This window comes from Electrophorus electricus, chromosome 20 (assembly GCF_013358815.1).
Source record: "Electrophorus electricus isolate fEleEle1 chromosome 20, fEleEle1.pri, whole genome shotgun sequence".
Classification (NCBI taxonomy): Eukaryota; Metazoa; Chordata; class Actinopteri; order Gymnotiformes; family Gymnotidae; genus Electrophorus; species Electrophorus electricus.
The window spans coordinates 2,785,068-2,802,166 of NC_049554.1; the positions used below are offsets into that span (position 1 = coordinate 2,785,068).

Sequence of the window (17,099 nt, forward strand, 5' to 3'; positions counted from 1 at the left end):
ACCAAACCAGAATGCTGTGATCATAATCATCACAGCGTGCGTTCAGGTTCAATGACTCCCTGTCACGAAGTGCTGCATGACAAGCAAGGTGGCGATTGGACTTCGCTGACCCTTTGAGCATTCCGAACATGGCAGTCGTGTGTGAAGAAACCGGAGCATATAAAGCGCTAGAGGTGCATGTTTTACGGAATATTTGAGTTAAACTTTTATTATTTTGGGTGGCAACAGACCATCGTGACATGATGACAAACTACAACCCATGAGGGGAAAGTGCAGGTTAACTGATGGATGTGGATTCCCATTCCATGGTTCACTGTCACTAGCAAACAAAGAACGCCTTTGTACAAGAATCAGAGGGCCCTACCCTTGGGTAATATTCAGGTAAATCTCTTTTCAATTTTAAATACTCTGATCCTCTTTTTCAAAGACAAAGACAAATACTCACACACACACACACACACACATTTGCTTAAACCAACACTACATGGCAGTATTGACAGTTCTTGACAGCTTGCTGTGCCTTGACCTCTGTATAACCTCTTGGGTGGGGACCTTAACCCAACCACCTAAAACCATCTTAAGAGATTAATGCTTCTTTTAGCCTTCACGGGGTCAAAAGGCTGGTCTCCTGCCATGTGTCCATGCATGCACAGACAATTCTTGATTCCTGGCACCCGCTTTAAGGGTCCTTACAATGGAACCACCCTTGACCCCCGCCAAAATGTCCAAGAGGTTACGCGTCACCAGTTTTCAAATAGACTAATACAACGAACCCTAACTAAGCGAACTGTTATCAATTAATATACTACACTTTACATTAGGGCTGCAAAATACTACAGTACTTTTATTTTAAAATATGTCTTGCGGCATAATAAAATATTCTAGCAGACCCCTGAAAACCTGCTGGCATCATTTTAACTGAAATTATTTACATTTACGTATTCATGTTCCGCATTTGACCCGCGCCCCTATCCAGAGCGACTTACATACGGCACGTGTGCTCCCTGGGAATCAACCCCCGTGACTTTGGTGGTGTTAGCACCTGGGCCTTCCTGCTCATTAACAAACAATAACGCATGCAGGATTAATTAGCGGAGGCACCGAAAAAGCTCAAGGGCGGCGATTCGCCATCCTGTTAGCGGAGTTACATTTCTGACTGAACCAGGATGAATAAGGATATCAGGTTGAAGAACTATAAAATAGACAGGGATAGAAATACTGATTCAACAACTTAAATAGGCCCTTAATAAAAATGGCCTCTAGAAGTGCAAGTAAATTACCTTATACTGGCCCTACTGATGCTTCATAAATATCACTCCCATCCTCTATTTTTAAGTGCCACCTGTTTTACAAAGCATTCTGGGGACATTCCTTTGTGTGGTGCCTGCTACAGCTGCCAGCCACTTGGCCCATGCCATCAGCCTGTCAGACTGCGGAGGTGAACACATGGCACCTGCACGGGCCACGCTATCCAAACAACGCTTTCCCGGTGGCACAGACCCTTAAAATGCCACGTCTTCCGTAGCGGAATGGAAACGGTATTTCTGTAAATATTTAGCACTCTGACGTTACAGAGTTAACCACTTGTCCAAGAGCCAAGAAGGTGATGGAAAACTAACAGCTACCGGCCCACCGTCAAGCAGGCGAAATACGTCCCTCTAATGCGTGGAAATGGGACAGAGGACGCCGTTCGGGTGCAGGCGCCTCGCAATGCAAAATCGATTAACAGATCCAATCCATCTTATATAGTCACGTCCTCATTCGCGCGAACCGTGCGGACATCTGACTGATCCGTCACAGAATATCCGAAGGTCGCTCCGGTATCCTGCCGAGAACCGAAACGCAGATGATCTAATCTGGCCGCGGCGTCGCCATTTTTCCCGCTCAACTCCCCCGTTTTACGGCAAGAGAGAAAACAAAAATCACGCTCCCTTCATCAAAATGAGTCATTCCTCGTGTGGGGAGCGGCCGTACAGCTGTACCTTGATTACTAAACGGAACCCGAGCGATGATCTATGAAGTAATTAGGGGGATGGCATGGAACAAATTTCAGTGCTGGAACGGACTAACGGGGCCATATGTTTAAAGTGGAGTGAAGTGATGCTGTTCCCTCCTCGTAGAATAATGTGCTTTCCGTCCGTGCGGCGAACACCCGGCTGCGTGCGTGCGCGCACAGGCGCTAAATGATGCCGCGCTGCGACGGTAATGAACTCATTTATAAAAGGAAAATTACTGACGGCACTGCATTCTGAGGAACGGTTCAGCGATGTGGTGACGGGACGCGCCCGCACCTGGAAACGGGGTCGTCAACCGAAACCTTTTCCGGCTGACCTCGAAGCTGTACAGTGGCCCTGCTGATTTCAGATCACAAGAGCCGTAAAGACTGTGTTCATTTCAAGCCAATAATGAGGTATTCGTCCGTCCGGTGGTATACAGCAATCCTGTTGCGCGCACAGCTGGTTAAGAGAACATCCAGCCTGCGGCTTGCCGGGCCGCAGAGCAGCAGTTACGCGCGTATCTTGTTCGGATGTTGTTGCGTGCGCTCTCCCGACTTTAGGATCGGTGCTAGGGAGTTCCGGCAGGAGTATTTCTGAGTGCGCCGCTACTACCAGCAACCCTGGAGAAGATGCTGAAGACACCGGCGAAGCTCTCGCAGAACTCAGACGTTACGAGACAAACTAAAGCCTCGTCTATAAATAAGTCTCTCGTGTGGAAGCATAAACCAGCAAGTAGGACACACACCGAGAGCAAAACCGTCGTGCCATCAAATGCCACTTAAGGTCCTAGAACAAGTCACAGAGCTCTCCACTGAGACTCCTCACTTAGTGTTCTCTCTCAACTCCCGACTCAAGTGTCCGTCAGCACGGCGTCTTTGTTCAGGAGACGCTACCACTGTCACAGCTGGAGGAGTTGGAGTTACAAATGTGTGTGGTGCATGCGTTAAATGTGCAAGTCACTGATTAGGCATAGAGGCACTACACTGTCTTCTTTAAGTGTGCGCACACATGTGCCTGTGTGTACCTGTGTGTCTGTGTGTCTCTGTCTCTGTGTGTGTGTGTGTGTGTGTGTGTGTGTGTCTCTGTGTGTGTGTCTCTGTGTGTGTGTGTGTGTCTGTGTGTGTGTGTCTCTGTGTCTCTGTGTGTGTGTCTCTGTGTGTGTGTGTGTGTGTGTGTGTGTGTCTGTGTGTGTGTGTGCGTGTCTGTGTGTGTGTGTGCGTGTGTGTGTGTGTGTGTGTGTGTGTGTGTGTCTGTGTGTGTGTGTGTGTGTGTGTGTGTGTGTCTGTGTGTGTGTGTGTGTGTGTGTGCGCGCGCACGCGCCTTACCTTCAATTGGTGAGGTTTTCAGCCTACGGCAAACGCTCTGCACGTCTCCATACATGTCTCTGAGTTTGGCCACCGCCTCCGCACTTCGGAGCTCCATCAGCTCTCGGAGCTCCATCAGCTTGCAGCCGAAGTCCCCGTCATGGTTGCCCTCGGCCACCGAGTTCCCCGGCGGGTGGTCCGCAGTGTTGTTGGCCATTTTGGATTGGCAGCTGTCGCTCAGCCCCACCGGTTCCGATGCGTCGCTCAAGTCTCACGGGCCAAGAGGAATGCTCCCAATGGAGGGCGAAGTTTGCACCGGCGCAGCGGCTTTGGCTTTCCGAGGAAACACACGAAACGCTTGGTTGTCTTCTTGCAGGAAATGGAGAAGAACCATTAGAGGAAGGAGCCCAGGAGAGGAAAGCTGGCCAGGGCTGGCATGGTACCGTGTCTAGTCGTCCACGCAGAACAACTGCAACAGAGAGGACAGGGGAGAAGACCAGTTTAGACACAAGTCAGCAGTGGCGTCGCTGCTAAATGCCTATTGGACCGGAAGAGAAGTACATGATTCAACAGAAAACTCCACCATCTGGACACACAGGGACTACCCCTTGTACTTTATGAGCATTTGGTTTGGCAAACGGAGTACTAAAACAAAATCTATCATAAAATAAAAGCGCACAATGTTCAACCACAACTGAAGAATCTTCAACTCTCAAGACTGCAGCGTCACGGTAGCATACATAGACATCAAGTCTTCAGACTTATATTTCTATAGAAAAAGAAATCTAAAAAAACATGGAGAACCCATAAAAGTTAAGAATGTGTGCATTTTACAGGACTTTCTGAGAAGGAGGGAAAAAAAATTCCAGTTTCTTTTTTTTCCCCCTTTCTTTTTTTTTGTGGTCATACATAAATGATGCACTCTGGTGGAATCCCCGGTTCTGGCATTTACCCCAGTTCACTCTGTTTGTTTCAAATGTGTGTGAGACCGAATGAGTGAGTCAGTGAGAGTGAGAGCAAGACTGAGCAAGACTGAGCAAGAAGGGAAATGGGTGGCGTTGGACATCCTGGGAGAGCGAGATCATCAGAGAGACAGAAAAAAGGGAGGTTCTGGTCTCCGATTAAGCCGGCAGGACAATGTCTGCCAATATTTGAGATAAGCGCTCTGTGTTAATGGGAGATAGTCAGGGGTCCTGCTCCACTGGGCCTTCTTAAACACTTCAAATGCTCAAAATGGAGGTCACCCTTTGATGTGTGTGTTGCAGGGATCCGAGATGAAATGCAGGAGTGGGAATCCATTATACCCATCCATTCGGTAAACAATCTCTCTTTCAAACACACACACACACACACACACACACACACACAGACTTACAGTTTCCAGGCTGCTGTACGTTCGACGTGGCGGCCCTCTCTACCAACGTCGCACGCCCTGACGTGCGGCATGTGACGTGAGGACCTACAACTCCTACGGCATGCGGAGCTCACCGGGCCCCACCGAGTGCCCACGGTTCTCCCAGAAATCGGCCCCAGGGGTTCGAACGCTGCCAAATAACCAAGCGTGGTGCCGAGATAAGAAGGGCTTGGGTGGAATGGCTTACGTCTTCTGCACAGTGGCAGGGTGAACTGGGTGACCGACGGGGGAGGTGTCTTCATCGGCTCTATATTAAGGCCGATGGGAAGCCTTCAGAAATGTGAAGTCATTATTCTAATTCCGCTGTTCTGCAAATTGTCCTTGAGCGAAGCTAGTTTGTCATAGCCTCATAAATAACCAAGACATACTTTCATTGCACACATCTACGACCGTTATCTGAAGGCATTTTTTAAAAAAAGACTGTTGGAATAAATATGATACACATTAACTGGGTTAGCCACTTAATTCTGACATATCAAATAAGTCCAAATTGGGGGAAAGTCATACCACATAACCAAGGAATTCAGGCGCACGCAAATTTTGTACGAAATCGGCATCAGTGTCAACCTCGTGAGCGTAGACCACATGACAAATGTCAGATTTGTGCAGGCTAACTATTTTCCGTGGAATCACACAGGGTGATTAGCGAAGAACTCTGAAGCACCTTGCCTGGAGCTACAGACCAGCATGTTGCCGCCACTGGATGTCCAAACCCCTTCTGTGCTGTAATAAGAGATTAACCATAGAAATGACCGAAAGTATTAAGAAAAAAAAGGGAGGAGAGAGGAGGAGGCAAATCAGACAAATTACCTCTAGTGGGAGGCAGAAGGGACTGGTCTGAGAACAGTTGTCCATATCTGCAGGGATATTAGCTAGAAGTGTTACCCACAAGTCAAGTACACCCACCAAGACAATTGAATGAATTATGAATGATTATGAAAACAACAACAAAATTATTATTTTTTTTTTAACATTTTAATAACAAGCACAGCGGAGCCGTTTGGAAACGATTCTGCATCAGTTCAACGGGGTAGCAGTGGCGTGTGAAAGTCTGGCCCCGCCTACACGCGCGGGGAGCCAATCGCACGGGTGTGAAGGAGCTGAGACCGGCAGCTGCGCAAGAAAGGCTGTGACAGCTCCTCCTCATTCAGCTAAAGTGATGGGGAAAGTCTCTTCTCCCAGCGCTGGGACTGACGGAGCAGCTGGCGGGCCTCTGCCGAGGACGAGCGTGCCGAACGCTCAATATGAATATTTATCGAGCATGTGAATATTTAATGAACATGTGTATGCAAACATGAAAGGCTACAGGGTGTTGAAGTTACGGACTTGAACCAAACTTGAACCAGCGCTTTACTATGAAGCTGCACCGTTAGTTGTGTGTTCCACAACAGCAGTGCACACACCTCCAAAACTGGATTACAAAACTGCCCTTTTAAGCTTTCTAGATATTTCCAGAAATTCGAATATTTTAAATTGCTCATTTGAATATTTCTCCATTTTTTCAGCCAGCTCTGGGCCTCTGGTTCACTTGGGTGTTCCCGATTAACTGAGCACGGATGAGGCAATTACTTCTGCCCAGGGAACAAACCTGGGCAGGGTGAGGGTGGGGGGGGGAATGAACCTCGGGTAGACTTGGCACACGGAGCAGAAGCACACGCGGAGCGAGTCGAGAGAGCGGCCGGAGAGCAGGCCTCAGGGCCGCCCACGTGCGGCGCGTCGTGCACGTGTGCTTGCGCCGGAGCAGCGCTGGTGCATTCTGGGTGCACTGACGAATTAGCAGAAGGGAGAAGGTGATGTCTGCTCTCAGCATTGGCAGCTAAAGGTGGCTGCAAGGCCTGTTTCTGTGCACTAATTAGTGCACTAAGTAGCCCTACGTGAAGTGCGAGGGCGTAAAATATGACTGAGTGTTACAGCATATAAACGCAAGTCAAATCAGTACCGCTGCCTGAGTGCACAGGGACCAAGACATAGAAGGGTGAACAAGAGCTGCAGGTGTGTGTGTGAGAGAGAGAGAGAGAGAGAGAGAGAGAGAGAGAGAGAGACGCTCTGCTCCTGGTTTAAAAAGTAGAAGCTTAGGTTCGTAGGCGGCAGATGTAAATCATGGGCCCATCTGTTTCCTCTGCAGTCCTGTAACGGCAGTGCCAATGTGGGGCCTTAAGGTACTGCATCCACCTCCACAGCCCAGGAGCTGCATGAAAAGCAGAAGGCCCCTGCTCCCTCCCTCCCTTTTCTGCCCATCTTTGTCTCTCCCTCCCTCGCCACATCTCTCTCTTCTCCCTCCGTCTCTCTCTTTAGATGGTGACTCATCTGTCTAGGTTACATCTCTGCGACTGTAGAAGTTCCAGCCCTAAAGAACACAGCGTCTTACTGAACAGGGGGAATATCTAAACAGCCAGCGGCATGGATGGTGCCACACGGTCTCCAGGCAACGATCAGGAGCGCGGGATGATGTTTTTAATTGGGGGGCTGTCCGCCAGAGCTGTAAAAAAAACAAAACCAACCAAAAAAAAACAAAAAAAGATCTCAGCAATAACACAGTAAAACTTAAAGCTACAGTGACAATGGTATTAGGGTGTTAGGAATGTTAACATGCTCATTTCATTTTATTGTTCAACCCAAAGTGTGTCTAACCTGATACGAAGAATGTGAACGTCATTCTGACCAACTACTGAAATTGCGCTGCATGATTCCACAGAAACCCAAAATTGTGTACATCTTACTTATTAAATGTTAAATTATAAATTTTGGTTTTCACAAATACTGTTTTTTGAAGGCTTCTCAGCACTGCTGACCATGGGTGCACGTTATGGTATTTATATATAAATATATATTAAACAATGACATCACTCACACATACATTGCACTAATGGCCCACTACGTGTGTGTGTGTGTATATGTGTGTGTATATATATATATATATATATATATATATATATATATACACACACACACACACACACACACACACAGAGGCTCTAGTGCCCTGTCTGTGGGAGCCACTCATTAGGGGTAGTGCCATAAGCTACACGCAATCAAAGCCTGAGTGCCCACGCTGGTGTTTGCAACCTTGTCATCCTCTGAGAACATTTTCTTTGGTGGAAAATGTAACTTTTAAAATTCTGACATTCTTTTCAGCTCGCTGTCGCATGTGTGAATGTGTGGATGCAGCTTGTGGAGTCTCCTCAACAAATAATTTAAATAATATAAATATACTTTTCCACACATCCCTCCAACTCAGTTGAAACTCATTCTACACACAAGTTATGTCTGAAATGTTTTGCTTAATTTTTACACAATGCTCTAAGCGTATGGGGGGTGGGGGGTTATTGGAGGGGGACTGCAACCAAACACGGAGCAGGGTTGGGGGCTAAGCCCACCTCTTCACATGCTAACAGATCACACCACTCTCTTCAGTAGTCTTCCTCAGTGTTTACATGCCAGCCTTAATCAAGCTCGTTTGTCCCAGACCTGATTAAAAAAGAAAATACAGAACACAAAATACATAAAAGAAAACACAATTTCCAAAAACGGCCAAAGCAGAGTAGTGTTGGGTCATCACAGGCACAGCGGGCCGCAGGACAGGGTCAAACAGCACTTCCGATAATTAAGGCCCGTGTGGAGATGAAGGCGGGGGGAGGGGCTCTGTGGGGGCGTGGCCAGAGAGCTTTAGCACCAATTTGACGCTGAACAGAGACAATCCACAGGAGTGGAGTACCGCTCACAGCTTCCTGTGGCAGGCAGGACAAACGAAGCACGTAGGCGTATCCACCACTGGCAAACGCAGTCCTCCTTCCTTCTTGTTTTTATATATTTGTATATTTAGGAAAGCAGCGGTTTCCTGATAATGGAGTTTGGCTTTGAGCTTTCTTTGAGCGTTTTTCTTTTCTTTTTGTGCTTCTAGAAGCCACGCACATCAGCACGCCCCGCCGGGCGCGGCGTTCGCAACAGAGATGCTGGTCGATAGCACCCGTCTACGGCGGGTCTTTCCCTTGGGCTCCAGGCCCTGATCTGCCCTTCCCAGGACGGACTGAGGAGGACATCCATCTCCACACCGCCTCCGGCACAGGTGGTGGTACCTCCTCTCTGGGCTTCATTCATCAGTTGCTCAGGCTTCCACAGGGGGGCAGGGGGTTGTTTGTGAGCAAGTCAGATTAAACACACACACACACACACACACACACACACACACACACACGCGCATGCATGTGCACGCGCACAAAGCAACAGAAAGAGGAGTGAGAATGAAAGGTAGAGGAAGAGTGGGAGAGAGAGAGAGAGAGAGAGAGAGAGAGAGAGAGAGAGAGAGAGAGAGAGAGAGAGAGAGAGAGAGAGAGGGATTAGATCAAAGCAGGGAAGGACTGAATGGATGCTTTTGCAGCAGAGTGGCAGACAGAACGGAAATTGTCCGTGTCAGAGGAGAAGGCACTGTATGGTGGGGGAGACAGAACAAGAACAGGAAAAACAGTGGGTGAGACTGTTTTGGAGAGGAGAGGGAGAGAATATAAAGAAAGGAGAGTCGGGAATAGAGGGATGGAGAAAAAAAAAAGAGTGATGAACGAGAAGAGGGAGCCAGAGAGAGAGAGCAGGCAGGGAAAGCGAACAGATGTGTACATAACTGGAGGCATGTAATGGGATGGGCCTGTTGTGGATTACGCATTGTGTGTGTAGGGGGGCGGTGGTGTGGGTGGGACCCAGCCTCCCTCTGACTGCAGCCACACCTGCCTTGCATACTAAAGTGAGAGAATGCAGAGACCTCAATTCTTGGTGCCCCCCGCTGCACCAAACCGGCCCACACGCACCACCCACTCACACCCACACAGTAATAACTAGGAGGAAATCCCCAGGTTGCTGTAAAGCACCGAGCAGCGTAGCGTCTATGTAGTGGGTAAGGCGGCCCAGGGAAAATTCACTGAAGCAGGTGGTGTTAGCATGCAGCGTGTGGTCGCGCTTCCCTTCCGCATGGGAGCGTCCGACCGGACCGCTGACGTGGAGAACCGGAGGAGCCCCCAGCCCCTGCCCGCGCTACATATGGTGGACCTTCACGCGGCGAGCTCGCCGCGTACATGGACCGAGCGCGCGCACGAACTCGCGTGCCTGCCTCAGCTCGGGGCAGGTTCTGCACTGTCAGTTCTCTGTTCAGCTCTTCCGAGTGCCACCGTGTTGTGTCAGTATTATGCGTCTCAACTCCGGCGCTCGTGGACGTACAAACGCACGCTCGTGTTTTGATGGCGTAGGTCGCGCGCGCTGGGGACCGCCGGCCCACAGCCCTATGCTGAGCCGCACCCTCCTGCCTTTCGCCCAGAAAACCAGAGGAAATCCCCCTGCTAGGGGGTGGGGGAGGAAGCCGAATGGAACGGGAACGAGAGAAAGAGAACACGAGAACGAGGGCGGGGGGGGGAGAGTTTAAATTTAATGGCCTTGGCATTAAAGGGAGGAAGGTATGTGGGGAGAGAGAGAGCGAGAGTGAATTAGCGATTCAGAACACTACAGAGGGGGGAACATTAGAATACAATGAGCGCAAGATCCAATGCCACAAAAGCAAATGAAATGAGTAACAAGATCAAGAGTTCTGACCCTTGCTTCCATTTTTACTGCCCCCCCCCCCCCAAACACATTCGATACCTGAACATGCCCGTTTGTCGATTACAAAGCAGGGTTTCAAATGACTATGTAAATAGACAGGACGAGGGCGGGCAGCCGCGGTCTCCATTAGCAGCACAGCGCGGACAGCAGGGCTCATCACGCCATGAGACCAAAGAAAAACGCGCAAAGGAAAAAAAGAAAGAAAAAAAGAAACCGCCTCAGGCTACCGGGAGCAGGAGACAAGACAAGCGCGGGAACCTTCGGTCCTTCAATACTGGCTTAGGAGCCTGCCATTTTAACCAGGCTGGGAGCAAGATGCCCAAACGTCTCCCAGCATGGAGATCGCGGTGTTTACAGGGCTGAACCGGCACCGTATCGACCTTTGCGTTACAGAAACTATGAGCAGAAGTCTCTAAACTGTTTTCCACGTTTAGTTCACACCGAGTGAAGACCCGCACAGCACCTATGGATCCTATCGACCGTCTCGGAGCCGTGAGCGCAGCGTTAACAGAAAGCGCGCTGCAGCATCCAGGAGAGCATCGAGGCGGGCATAATTACGGACAGCCGACACCACTTAACATTCGTGCGGGGTTCTGCTTGGGATTAGTAAACCACAACAAAACAATGACGTGCATGCCATTTTAGCAGGACATAAAGACCCCTGATTCTTTGTTGGAGATGGAGAGCTGTACCACAGTACCCAAGAGAGGGAGCCGCTGGGCGTGCCAGCCTCACCGAAGGTACTGCATTAGCACGCAACAGTAAGGCACCCCCGGTACGAGGGCTGGCAAACCCTTATTCCCAGAAGACGGCAAACATGGAATCTTCCGCGCCGCCGCTCCCCTTTTTCCTGAGAGAGCTGTGCTCATGAAAGAAAGCAAAGTCCCTCAGGACCTCTGGGCTGCAGGAAAAACAAACAGACAGGACAGGGCCTCCGGGGGGTGAAACGGCGGGAAAGGCAGCGTTTACGTCCCCGGCACGCGGCCCACCGAGGTCGCCGCTCTAGCTGGTCAGCTGGAGCTTGCACTGGGGACGGGATCTCAGGCCTGCAGCCGTGCATGGACTACGGAGTGCCAGAGATCCCTGATAAAAACACGGGCGCGACGGCAGAGAGCCCGGCGCCCTCGCGTAGGTCCAGCCTGGCTTTTCCAGCCGCATTCAGCGCGCCCTGCATGTTTGTTTCAGAGGAACTACAGAGTCACTCATCCCTGGAGGCTGGGAAAAGGAGGAGGACCGCATGCCAAATAGTCATTCCCCATACGATTCCTCACTTCCCACACTCAGCGATGAAGAATGCAGAACATGGAAGCAGATTCGTGGTTTAAATCCAAAATCACACATTACAGGGGTATGTTATATCCACGGACTGCATGGGTTTGTTATATTCTCTAAGAGGGCCACCTCACTAGATCTTCAGTTCATGTAATGTAATACAAGGGAATTCCACTCCCAACTCTGGGAAATGCGGGCCCTCCTCCGCACTTAAACACAGGCTCATCCCTTCCAGCAGGCTTGCAGTAAGAGCTTGGATAAAAGTGCAGTAGAACACACCAGAGCATCTCGCTCTCGGGACAAAACCGTCTCATCGACCGGCTGCTTAAATCTAAATCTCGCCCATTTTTTAAAATCATCTCCCTGCTAATTAATCAATGCAGCAGCCTGCAGGGAAGGCGATAATGGAGGAACGATAACGGAAGATGCACAATGGTTGATCACAAAGAACACTAGCACACTCTTAGAGAAGAAAGGAGAGAGAGACAGAGAGAGAGAGAGACTGAGACTCACGACACCTGCAGCCGCTATGGTCTGAAAGCGTACCTTGCAATTATTCAGTCTGGAGTGAAGTTGTGAGGACAAAATTACAGCGAGCAAATTCGGGACATCTGAAGCGCATGTGCATACATCAAAAAGCAGCCCTTCACAGGCACACACACTCAAAGAAGGAAGTAGCTGTGCTGTAAGTAACCCGGCAACTGTTGCCACCCAGCCGCCCAATCTCATCGCCTGACATCCACACTCCCACACTCGGAGGGCAGTCCCATGACTCATGACGCAATGCTGCCCCAAAAGCCAAGAGACAAGGCAAATATTTTGGCCCCAAAAGCCAAGAGACTTGAGGCATAACACTCTGCTCTTCCTCTTAGTTGGCATGCAGAGAGGTGGGACATGAAAATAGTCAGACAAAGGGAATGGCCTTTCCAGCAACACAAGTGTCGCTCACAGATGTTTTTATACACACACACACACACACACACACACACACACACACTTCCATTGTCCTGTTGTCACAAGGTAGGTTACACTTGGGTTTAATAAGTCTGGCAGCTTAAGATATGCACTGTAGGGATTGTGGGATTGTTACTGAAAGTGAGACTGCAGTTTCCCTGTTTGCTTTCCCACAATGCCAAGCGCAATTTATGACAGACTCTTGTCAGCTGTTGTCAAGACAAATCATGCAAGCCTGAAAAAAAAAATCTCTCACCTCCAATCTTCCCTACAGACTCGGGCAAGCCAACAGTCACCTAGTCAACAGCGATACAGCTCCCTTCCAGACTGTCCAACGGCAGGTTTAGGTTTCAGCCACAGTGTGAGTCATCTCAGGATATTTCCACGTCAAACTGAGACGCGGGTGGCGAGGGAAGGAGGGCGGATGCCACTCAGCTGCGCTGAGATCAGCGCCGCCGTCGTCGCTCGTAACAGTCAAGGGCAGGATTTGGGCAGACAAAGCGGTTCCAGGGTCAGGGGAGGAGAAAGCGGCCAGAAGTGGTGGGGGAGGGCTGTGTGGTCTGGGGAAAGTGGGGCAGGCGATGGACTATTAATAAGCTGCTGGCAAGTGTGGAGTCAGGGAAGCCCTGCATTAATGACCGCACCAGGTTCATTTCAGCTCAGCCTCTCTCTCTCTCTCTCTCTCTCTCCTCTCTCTCTCAGCCCCCCACTACACCTGACCCCGCCCCCGCCCCCGCCCCCTGGTGGCCTTAACAGCGTGTGTACGAGTGTACGCGGGCAAGCCATGCTCTGTTTATCCACCTCGCAGTGCAAATGTTTGCAAGTACGTCTAAGATAAAATGAGTTCATTTGTGTGCACGCCTGTGTGAATATGTGTGTGTGAAAGAGAGAGAAAGTATTTGATCATGAACCAGAACATGAATGAGAACAGCTTTTAAGATTTGCTTTTTTTGTCTTTTTAAATTCTACTCCTAAAGTTTGAGAGACCTCAACAAAGCGAGATGCTCAGTCGACTCATTCAACATGCATACATTACCTCCCAGGTGGCAGCCAATAACAGAAAGCCACTTTGGAAGCAACACAAAAACATGTTATTAATCAAATCACAAGATGTCTTGAATTCCCCCCGATTTCAGAACAGACCAGGAACGTTTCCTTATCTGTCAGAGCAGACAGCACATGGACCACATCAAGAGCCTAAAGTTATACCACAACAAGGTTACATATTTCCATCCTAGAAGAAAAGAAGTGGTCAAATAATATAACAAAGAATCGAATATTTTCATGAGGCTTTCTTGAAGCAGTAGTACAGTACACTGGCAGTACATTGCTTCGGGATTCCTGTTACCAGAAAGCTACTCAATCTGCGGGGTGTGTGTGGGTGGGTGGGTGGGTGTGTGTGCTGTTGTAGAACAGTTCCACACAGCTGCTTCATTTGTGAGGCTAATTCCAAGCATTCTGTTCTTCTGTGCCGGTTTGTACTCCAGTCCGGCATGAAAAGGAAAGTGGAAACATTATTATGGCTCTTCAGGGCTGCTCTTCAGGATCTCCACGTCTCCGTTCTGCCGTCAAAGTACAGTTTGGAAAGCGCTGCCCAATGAAGGAAGAAAGAGCAATGGGCTTGGGGGGTTGTTTGGAAACTTTCCACTCCCTGGTCTGCTCTCCCCAGCAAACACATTCATTCCTTGACCCTCTTTTCCTGTTTCCATGCCGCTGCCTGCTCTCCAAGCCACACCCCCAAGCACCTCTATCCCCCCCCACCAACTCTGACTCCTCCCCTCGGCAGACAGAGAAGCAGCGTGGGCAGGCACTGCATTTAGGACCCATTCTGTGCCGTCAATGGAGTGAGAGGCCTCCCCCAGGACTCCCCGAGGACTCCCCTCGGCTGACCTGAGGCCAGCTCGCAGTGCTAGACTGGTTTCGGACATCTGGATAGCCAGTGTGAGTAATAAGTGCACAGGGCTTTGTGTGTGACCCCAAAGAGGCCTTACGGAGTAACGAGGTGTCTGTCACTTCCACTGCCAGCCGAGCTATTGCTTCTCAACTCTGAGATGAAGTGTATAGATTCGGCACCCATGCTTTGCCTTGGATGAAATTAAATCTTTTAAGGGGCTTCCATACTCTGAAAATATCTTTAAAAGATGCCAGTGGGTAATTGAGCATGGCCTGTGTTGGTGTTACGGTATGGCAGACTGAAGCTAAATGGTAAAGAAAAGTAAACACAGGAGAAGGTGGTAACCCTGTACTTTAGACTCAGGTGTGGCTGACTGATTAGGGCATCCATGCTTGAATCATCAACCAGAAAAGTATAGACCACTTTAGACATGTTACGCAATGTGTTACGCAATCCAGATCACATGCTTCTTTACAAGCTGTATATAAAAATATTCAAGTACATAAACGAAACGAGTTTACTTGCCAAACTTAATTCTGTGTTTTGCCACAGGACAGACAACTTCTACAGGAAAAACACACTTGTTTTAATTGGCCCATCCATTACAAAAATAGATGTAAAAAATAATAGATGCTAGCTGTTTTGCTATTGTTGAAAGTTTTTAATTTTACATTCATTCACTCTTTCCACACTGGGAAAAAACAAACAAACAAAAAAAAAAACTCGACCACTATTTCTAACTTATAGAGGAAATGCAACTTGGAGAAGAAAAAAAAAAAATGGGGGGGGGGGGATGACAAGCGATCCTTCACCCCTGATGCAGAAAGACGTGTTAGCTGTGATCGCTGCTCCGTCCTCTCACTGAATTAAACTTCTGCTGCTCTTGAAGACCTTGACGCTGCCAGCCAACACACTGTACGTGCATTAGTCACTGGAAACTGACTGCCAGTTTGCCCACATAAATCACAGTTTCAGTAAACAAAGCCAATCAGTACACACACCAGTACACAATGCACTGGGGTCAAGGGCCATTCAAGCCTTTAAATGTTATTGATGAACAGCACCACCCCCTGCTTCCACAACTGACAACACACACACACACACACACACACAAAATGCAGCCAAGATGACAGGCATCTGACAGAATCCTTATTGCGCACCAAGACTGAAATTGGAAGTGTCACTTTGAGGCCGAGCGGGCGGGGCTGGCTCTGTGATCCCTGCCAACGCAGGCAAAGCCTTGCCACTTTTGTTTTGTTACCACATAACATAAAAGCCAAGTCCGCTGACACCACGGGATGGCAGGTACCACCGGGCCTTTAAAGGGAGGCGCTTTGAAGTACTGGGTGCGCTAACGAACAGGGCAGGCTCTGCACAGCGTGCGCGGCGGGCTGTCAGGGGGCATGGCCTCAGAACGAGCCGCCGCTCCTGTCCCCGAGGCAGAAGGCGGGGTGGGGTGCGGCGCCACGTCCAGGAAAGCCGCGGAACTCCGGGGAGCTCGCCGACGTACGCAGGCAATGGGAAAGGAAACACGCCGCGCTGGGCCTCATCGCCGCCGCCTCGCCTTACGAGGCCTTTTGTTGTGCTCACGGTAACGCGGGTAAGCGAGCTCGTCGGAGGAGACAGTGGAGAGTCCAGGACAACAATAACGGAGTCCAGTCAGGCCGCCGCATTCAAAAACAATGGAGACGATGATACAAAACAGGCGTGTTAGCAGGAGACATGTCAGCTGCCAAGGCCAGCACCATGGCTTATTCGCACCCAAAACACTATAATTATTTTATTCTTTTAGTCGCTAGATATGTTAAAGACGGGGAACTACACTAGGGAACAGTGGGGGAAACGTTTCCACATATTTAACGCCGCCACAGTGTCGCTCTGGTGAACAAGATGTTAAAAAGATTTCCCTTATACAAATAAACAGATGGGTAGGGCAAAGAACACTGGCAAGTCTGAACACAGTGTGGCTGCCCTTGTGACTCGATGAAGCAATACTCTGTGCCCCTCTCTCTCGGTTTTAACTGCCGTCACGAATACCCCGAGCACCGAGTGACTTCGCCTTTTACAGAACAGATGACTGTACATGGCCAGTGGGGCTAGAAGTTAAACGTCTCCTGCAGCAGGATGGGCACGTGGCCCTCATGCAGACACTTTTGGAGCTCCTGGTTTACCGTAACCAAAGTCGCTTCTCCCTACACACATACACACGCAGAACAATCTGGAACAAGGAAGTCATCACAGGCAGAGACACAGCATGTACGTCTGCCTGCGCAAAAAAGTCAGGCTCTCCTGACAGGCAGTGGAGAACCATGCATTGAACAGCTGGAATGCATCTCAGCATCCGTGAAAGAAGAGAGAACCTGTGTCTTCTGAGCTCCAATTTCTGCTCAACTGGGGACACATGGATGCCAGTGGCAACTGCAGCCAGGTCAAAAGGTCAACCTTTCTGACACCCCATAAGGCCTCTCTGGTTCTACTGAGACTTGGACAAACTCCCAGGAAGCAGCCAGAGACCTCGGGTCTGTCGAGTAGACAGGCGGACGCTCCGGCAGCCCGTGAGCCGGGGGGCTTCCGCAAAGGACTGCGCTGAGCCCGATGCAAAAGCCCTGGAGGAAACCCAGCTGAAACAGTCTTGGACCATTACAACACAAACGGATGAGGTGCGAGGCTTGGCCCAACAC

General features: G+C 49.6%; 1 protein-coding gene across 9 annotated transcripts in view; it reads right to left on the bottom strand.

Annotated features, from left to right (window-relative positions):
* Positions 1-17,099, bottom strand: part of atp2b4 (ATPase plasma membrane Ca2+ transporting 4) — a 63,977-nt gene that overhangs the window by 35,848 nt on the left and 11,030 nt on the right. For 8 of the 9 annotated variants that reach the window (XM_035520247.1, XM_035520251.1, XM_035520242.1 and 5 more), the window contains one exon: positions 3,323-3,770. In XM_035520247.1, coding sequence (XP_035376140.1) covers positions 3,323-3,518 — 196 coding nt within the window. In that variant the 5' untranslated portion in view covers positions 3,519-3,770. Of the gene's footprint in view, positions 1-3,322; positions 3,771-12,780; positions 12,874-17,099 lie in introns of those variants that run through there. The other variant, XM_035520245.1, reaches the window with a different exon arrangement.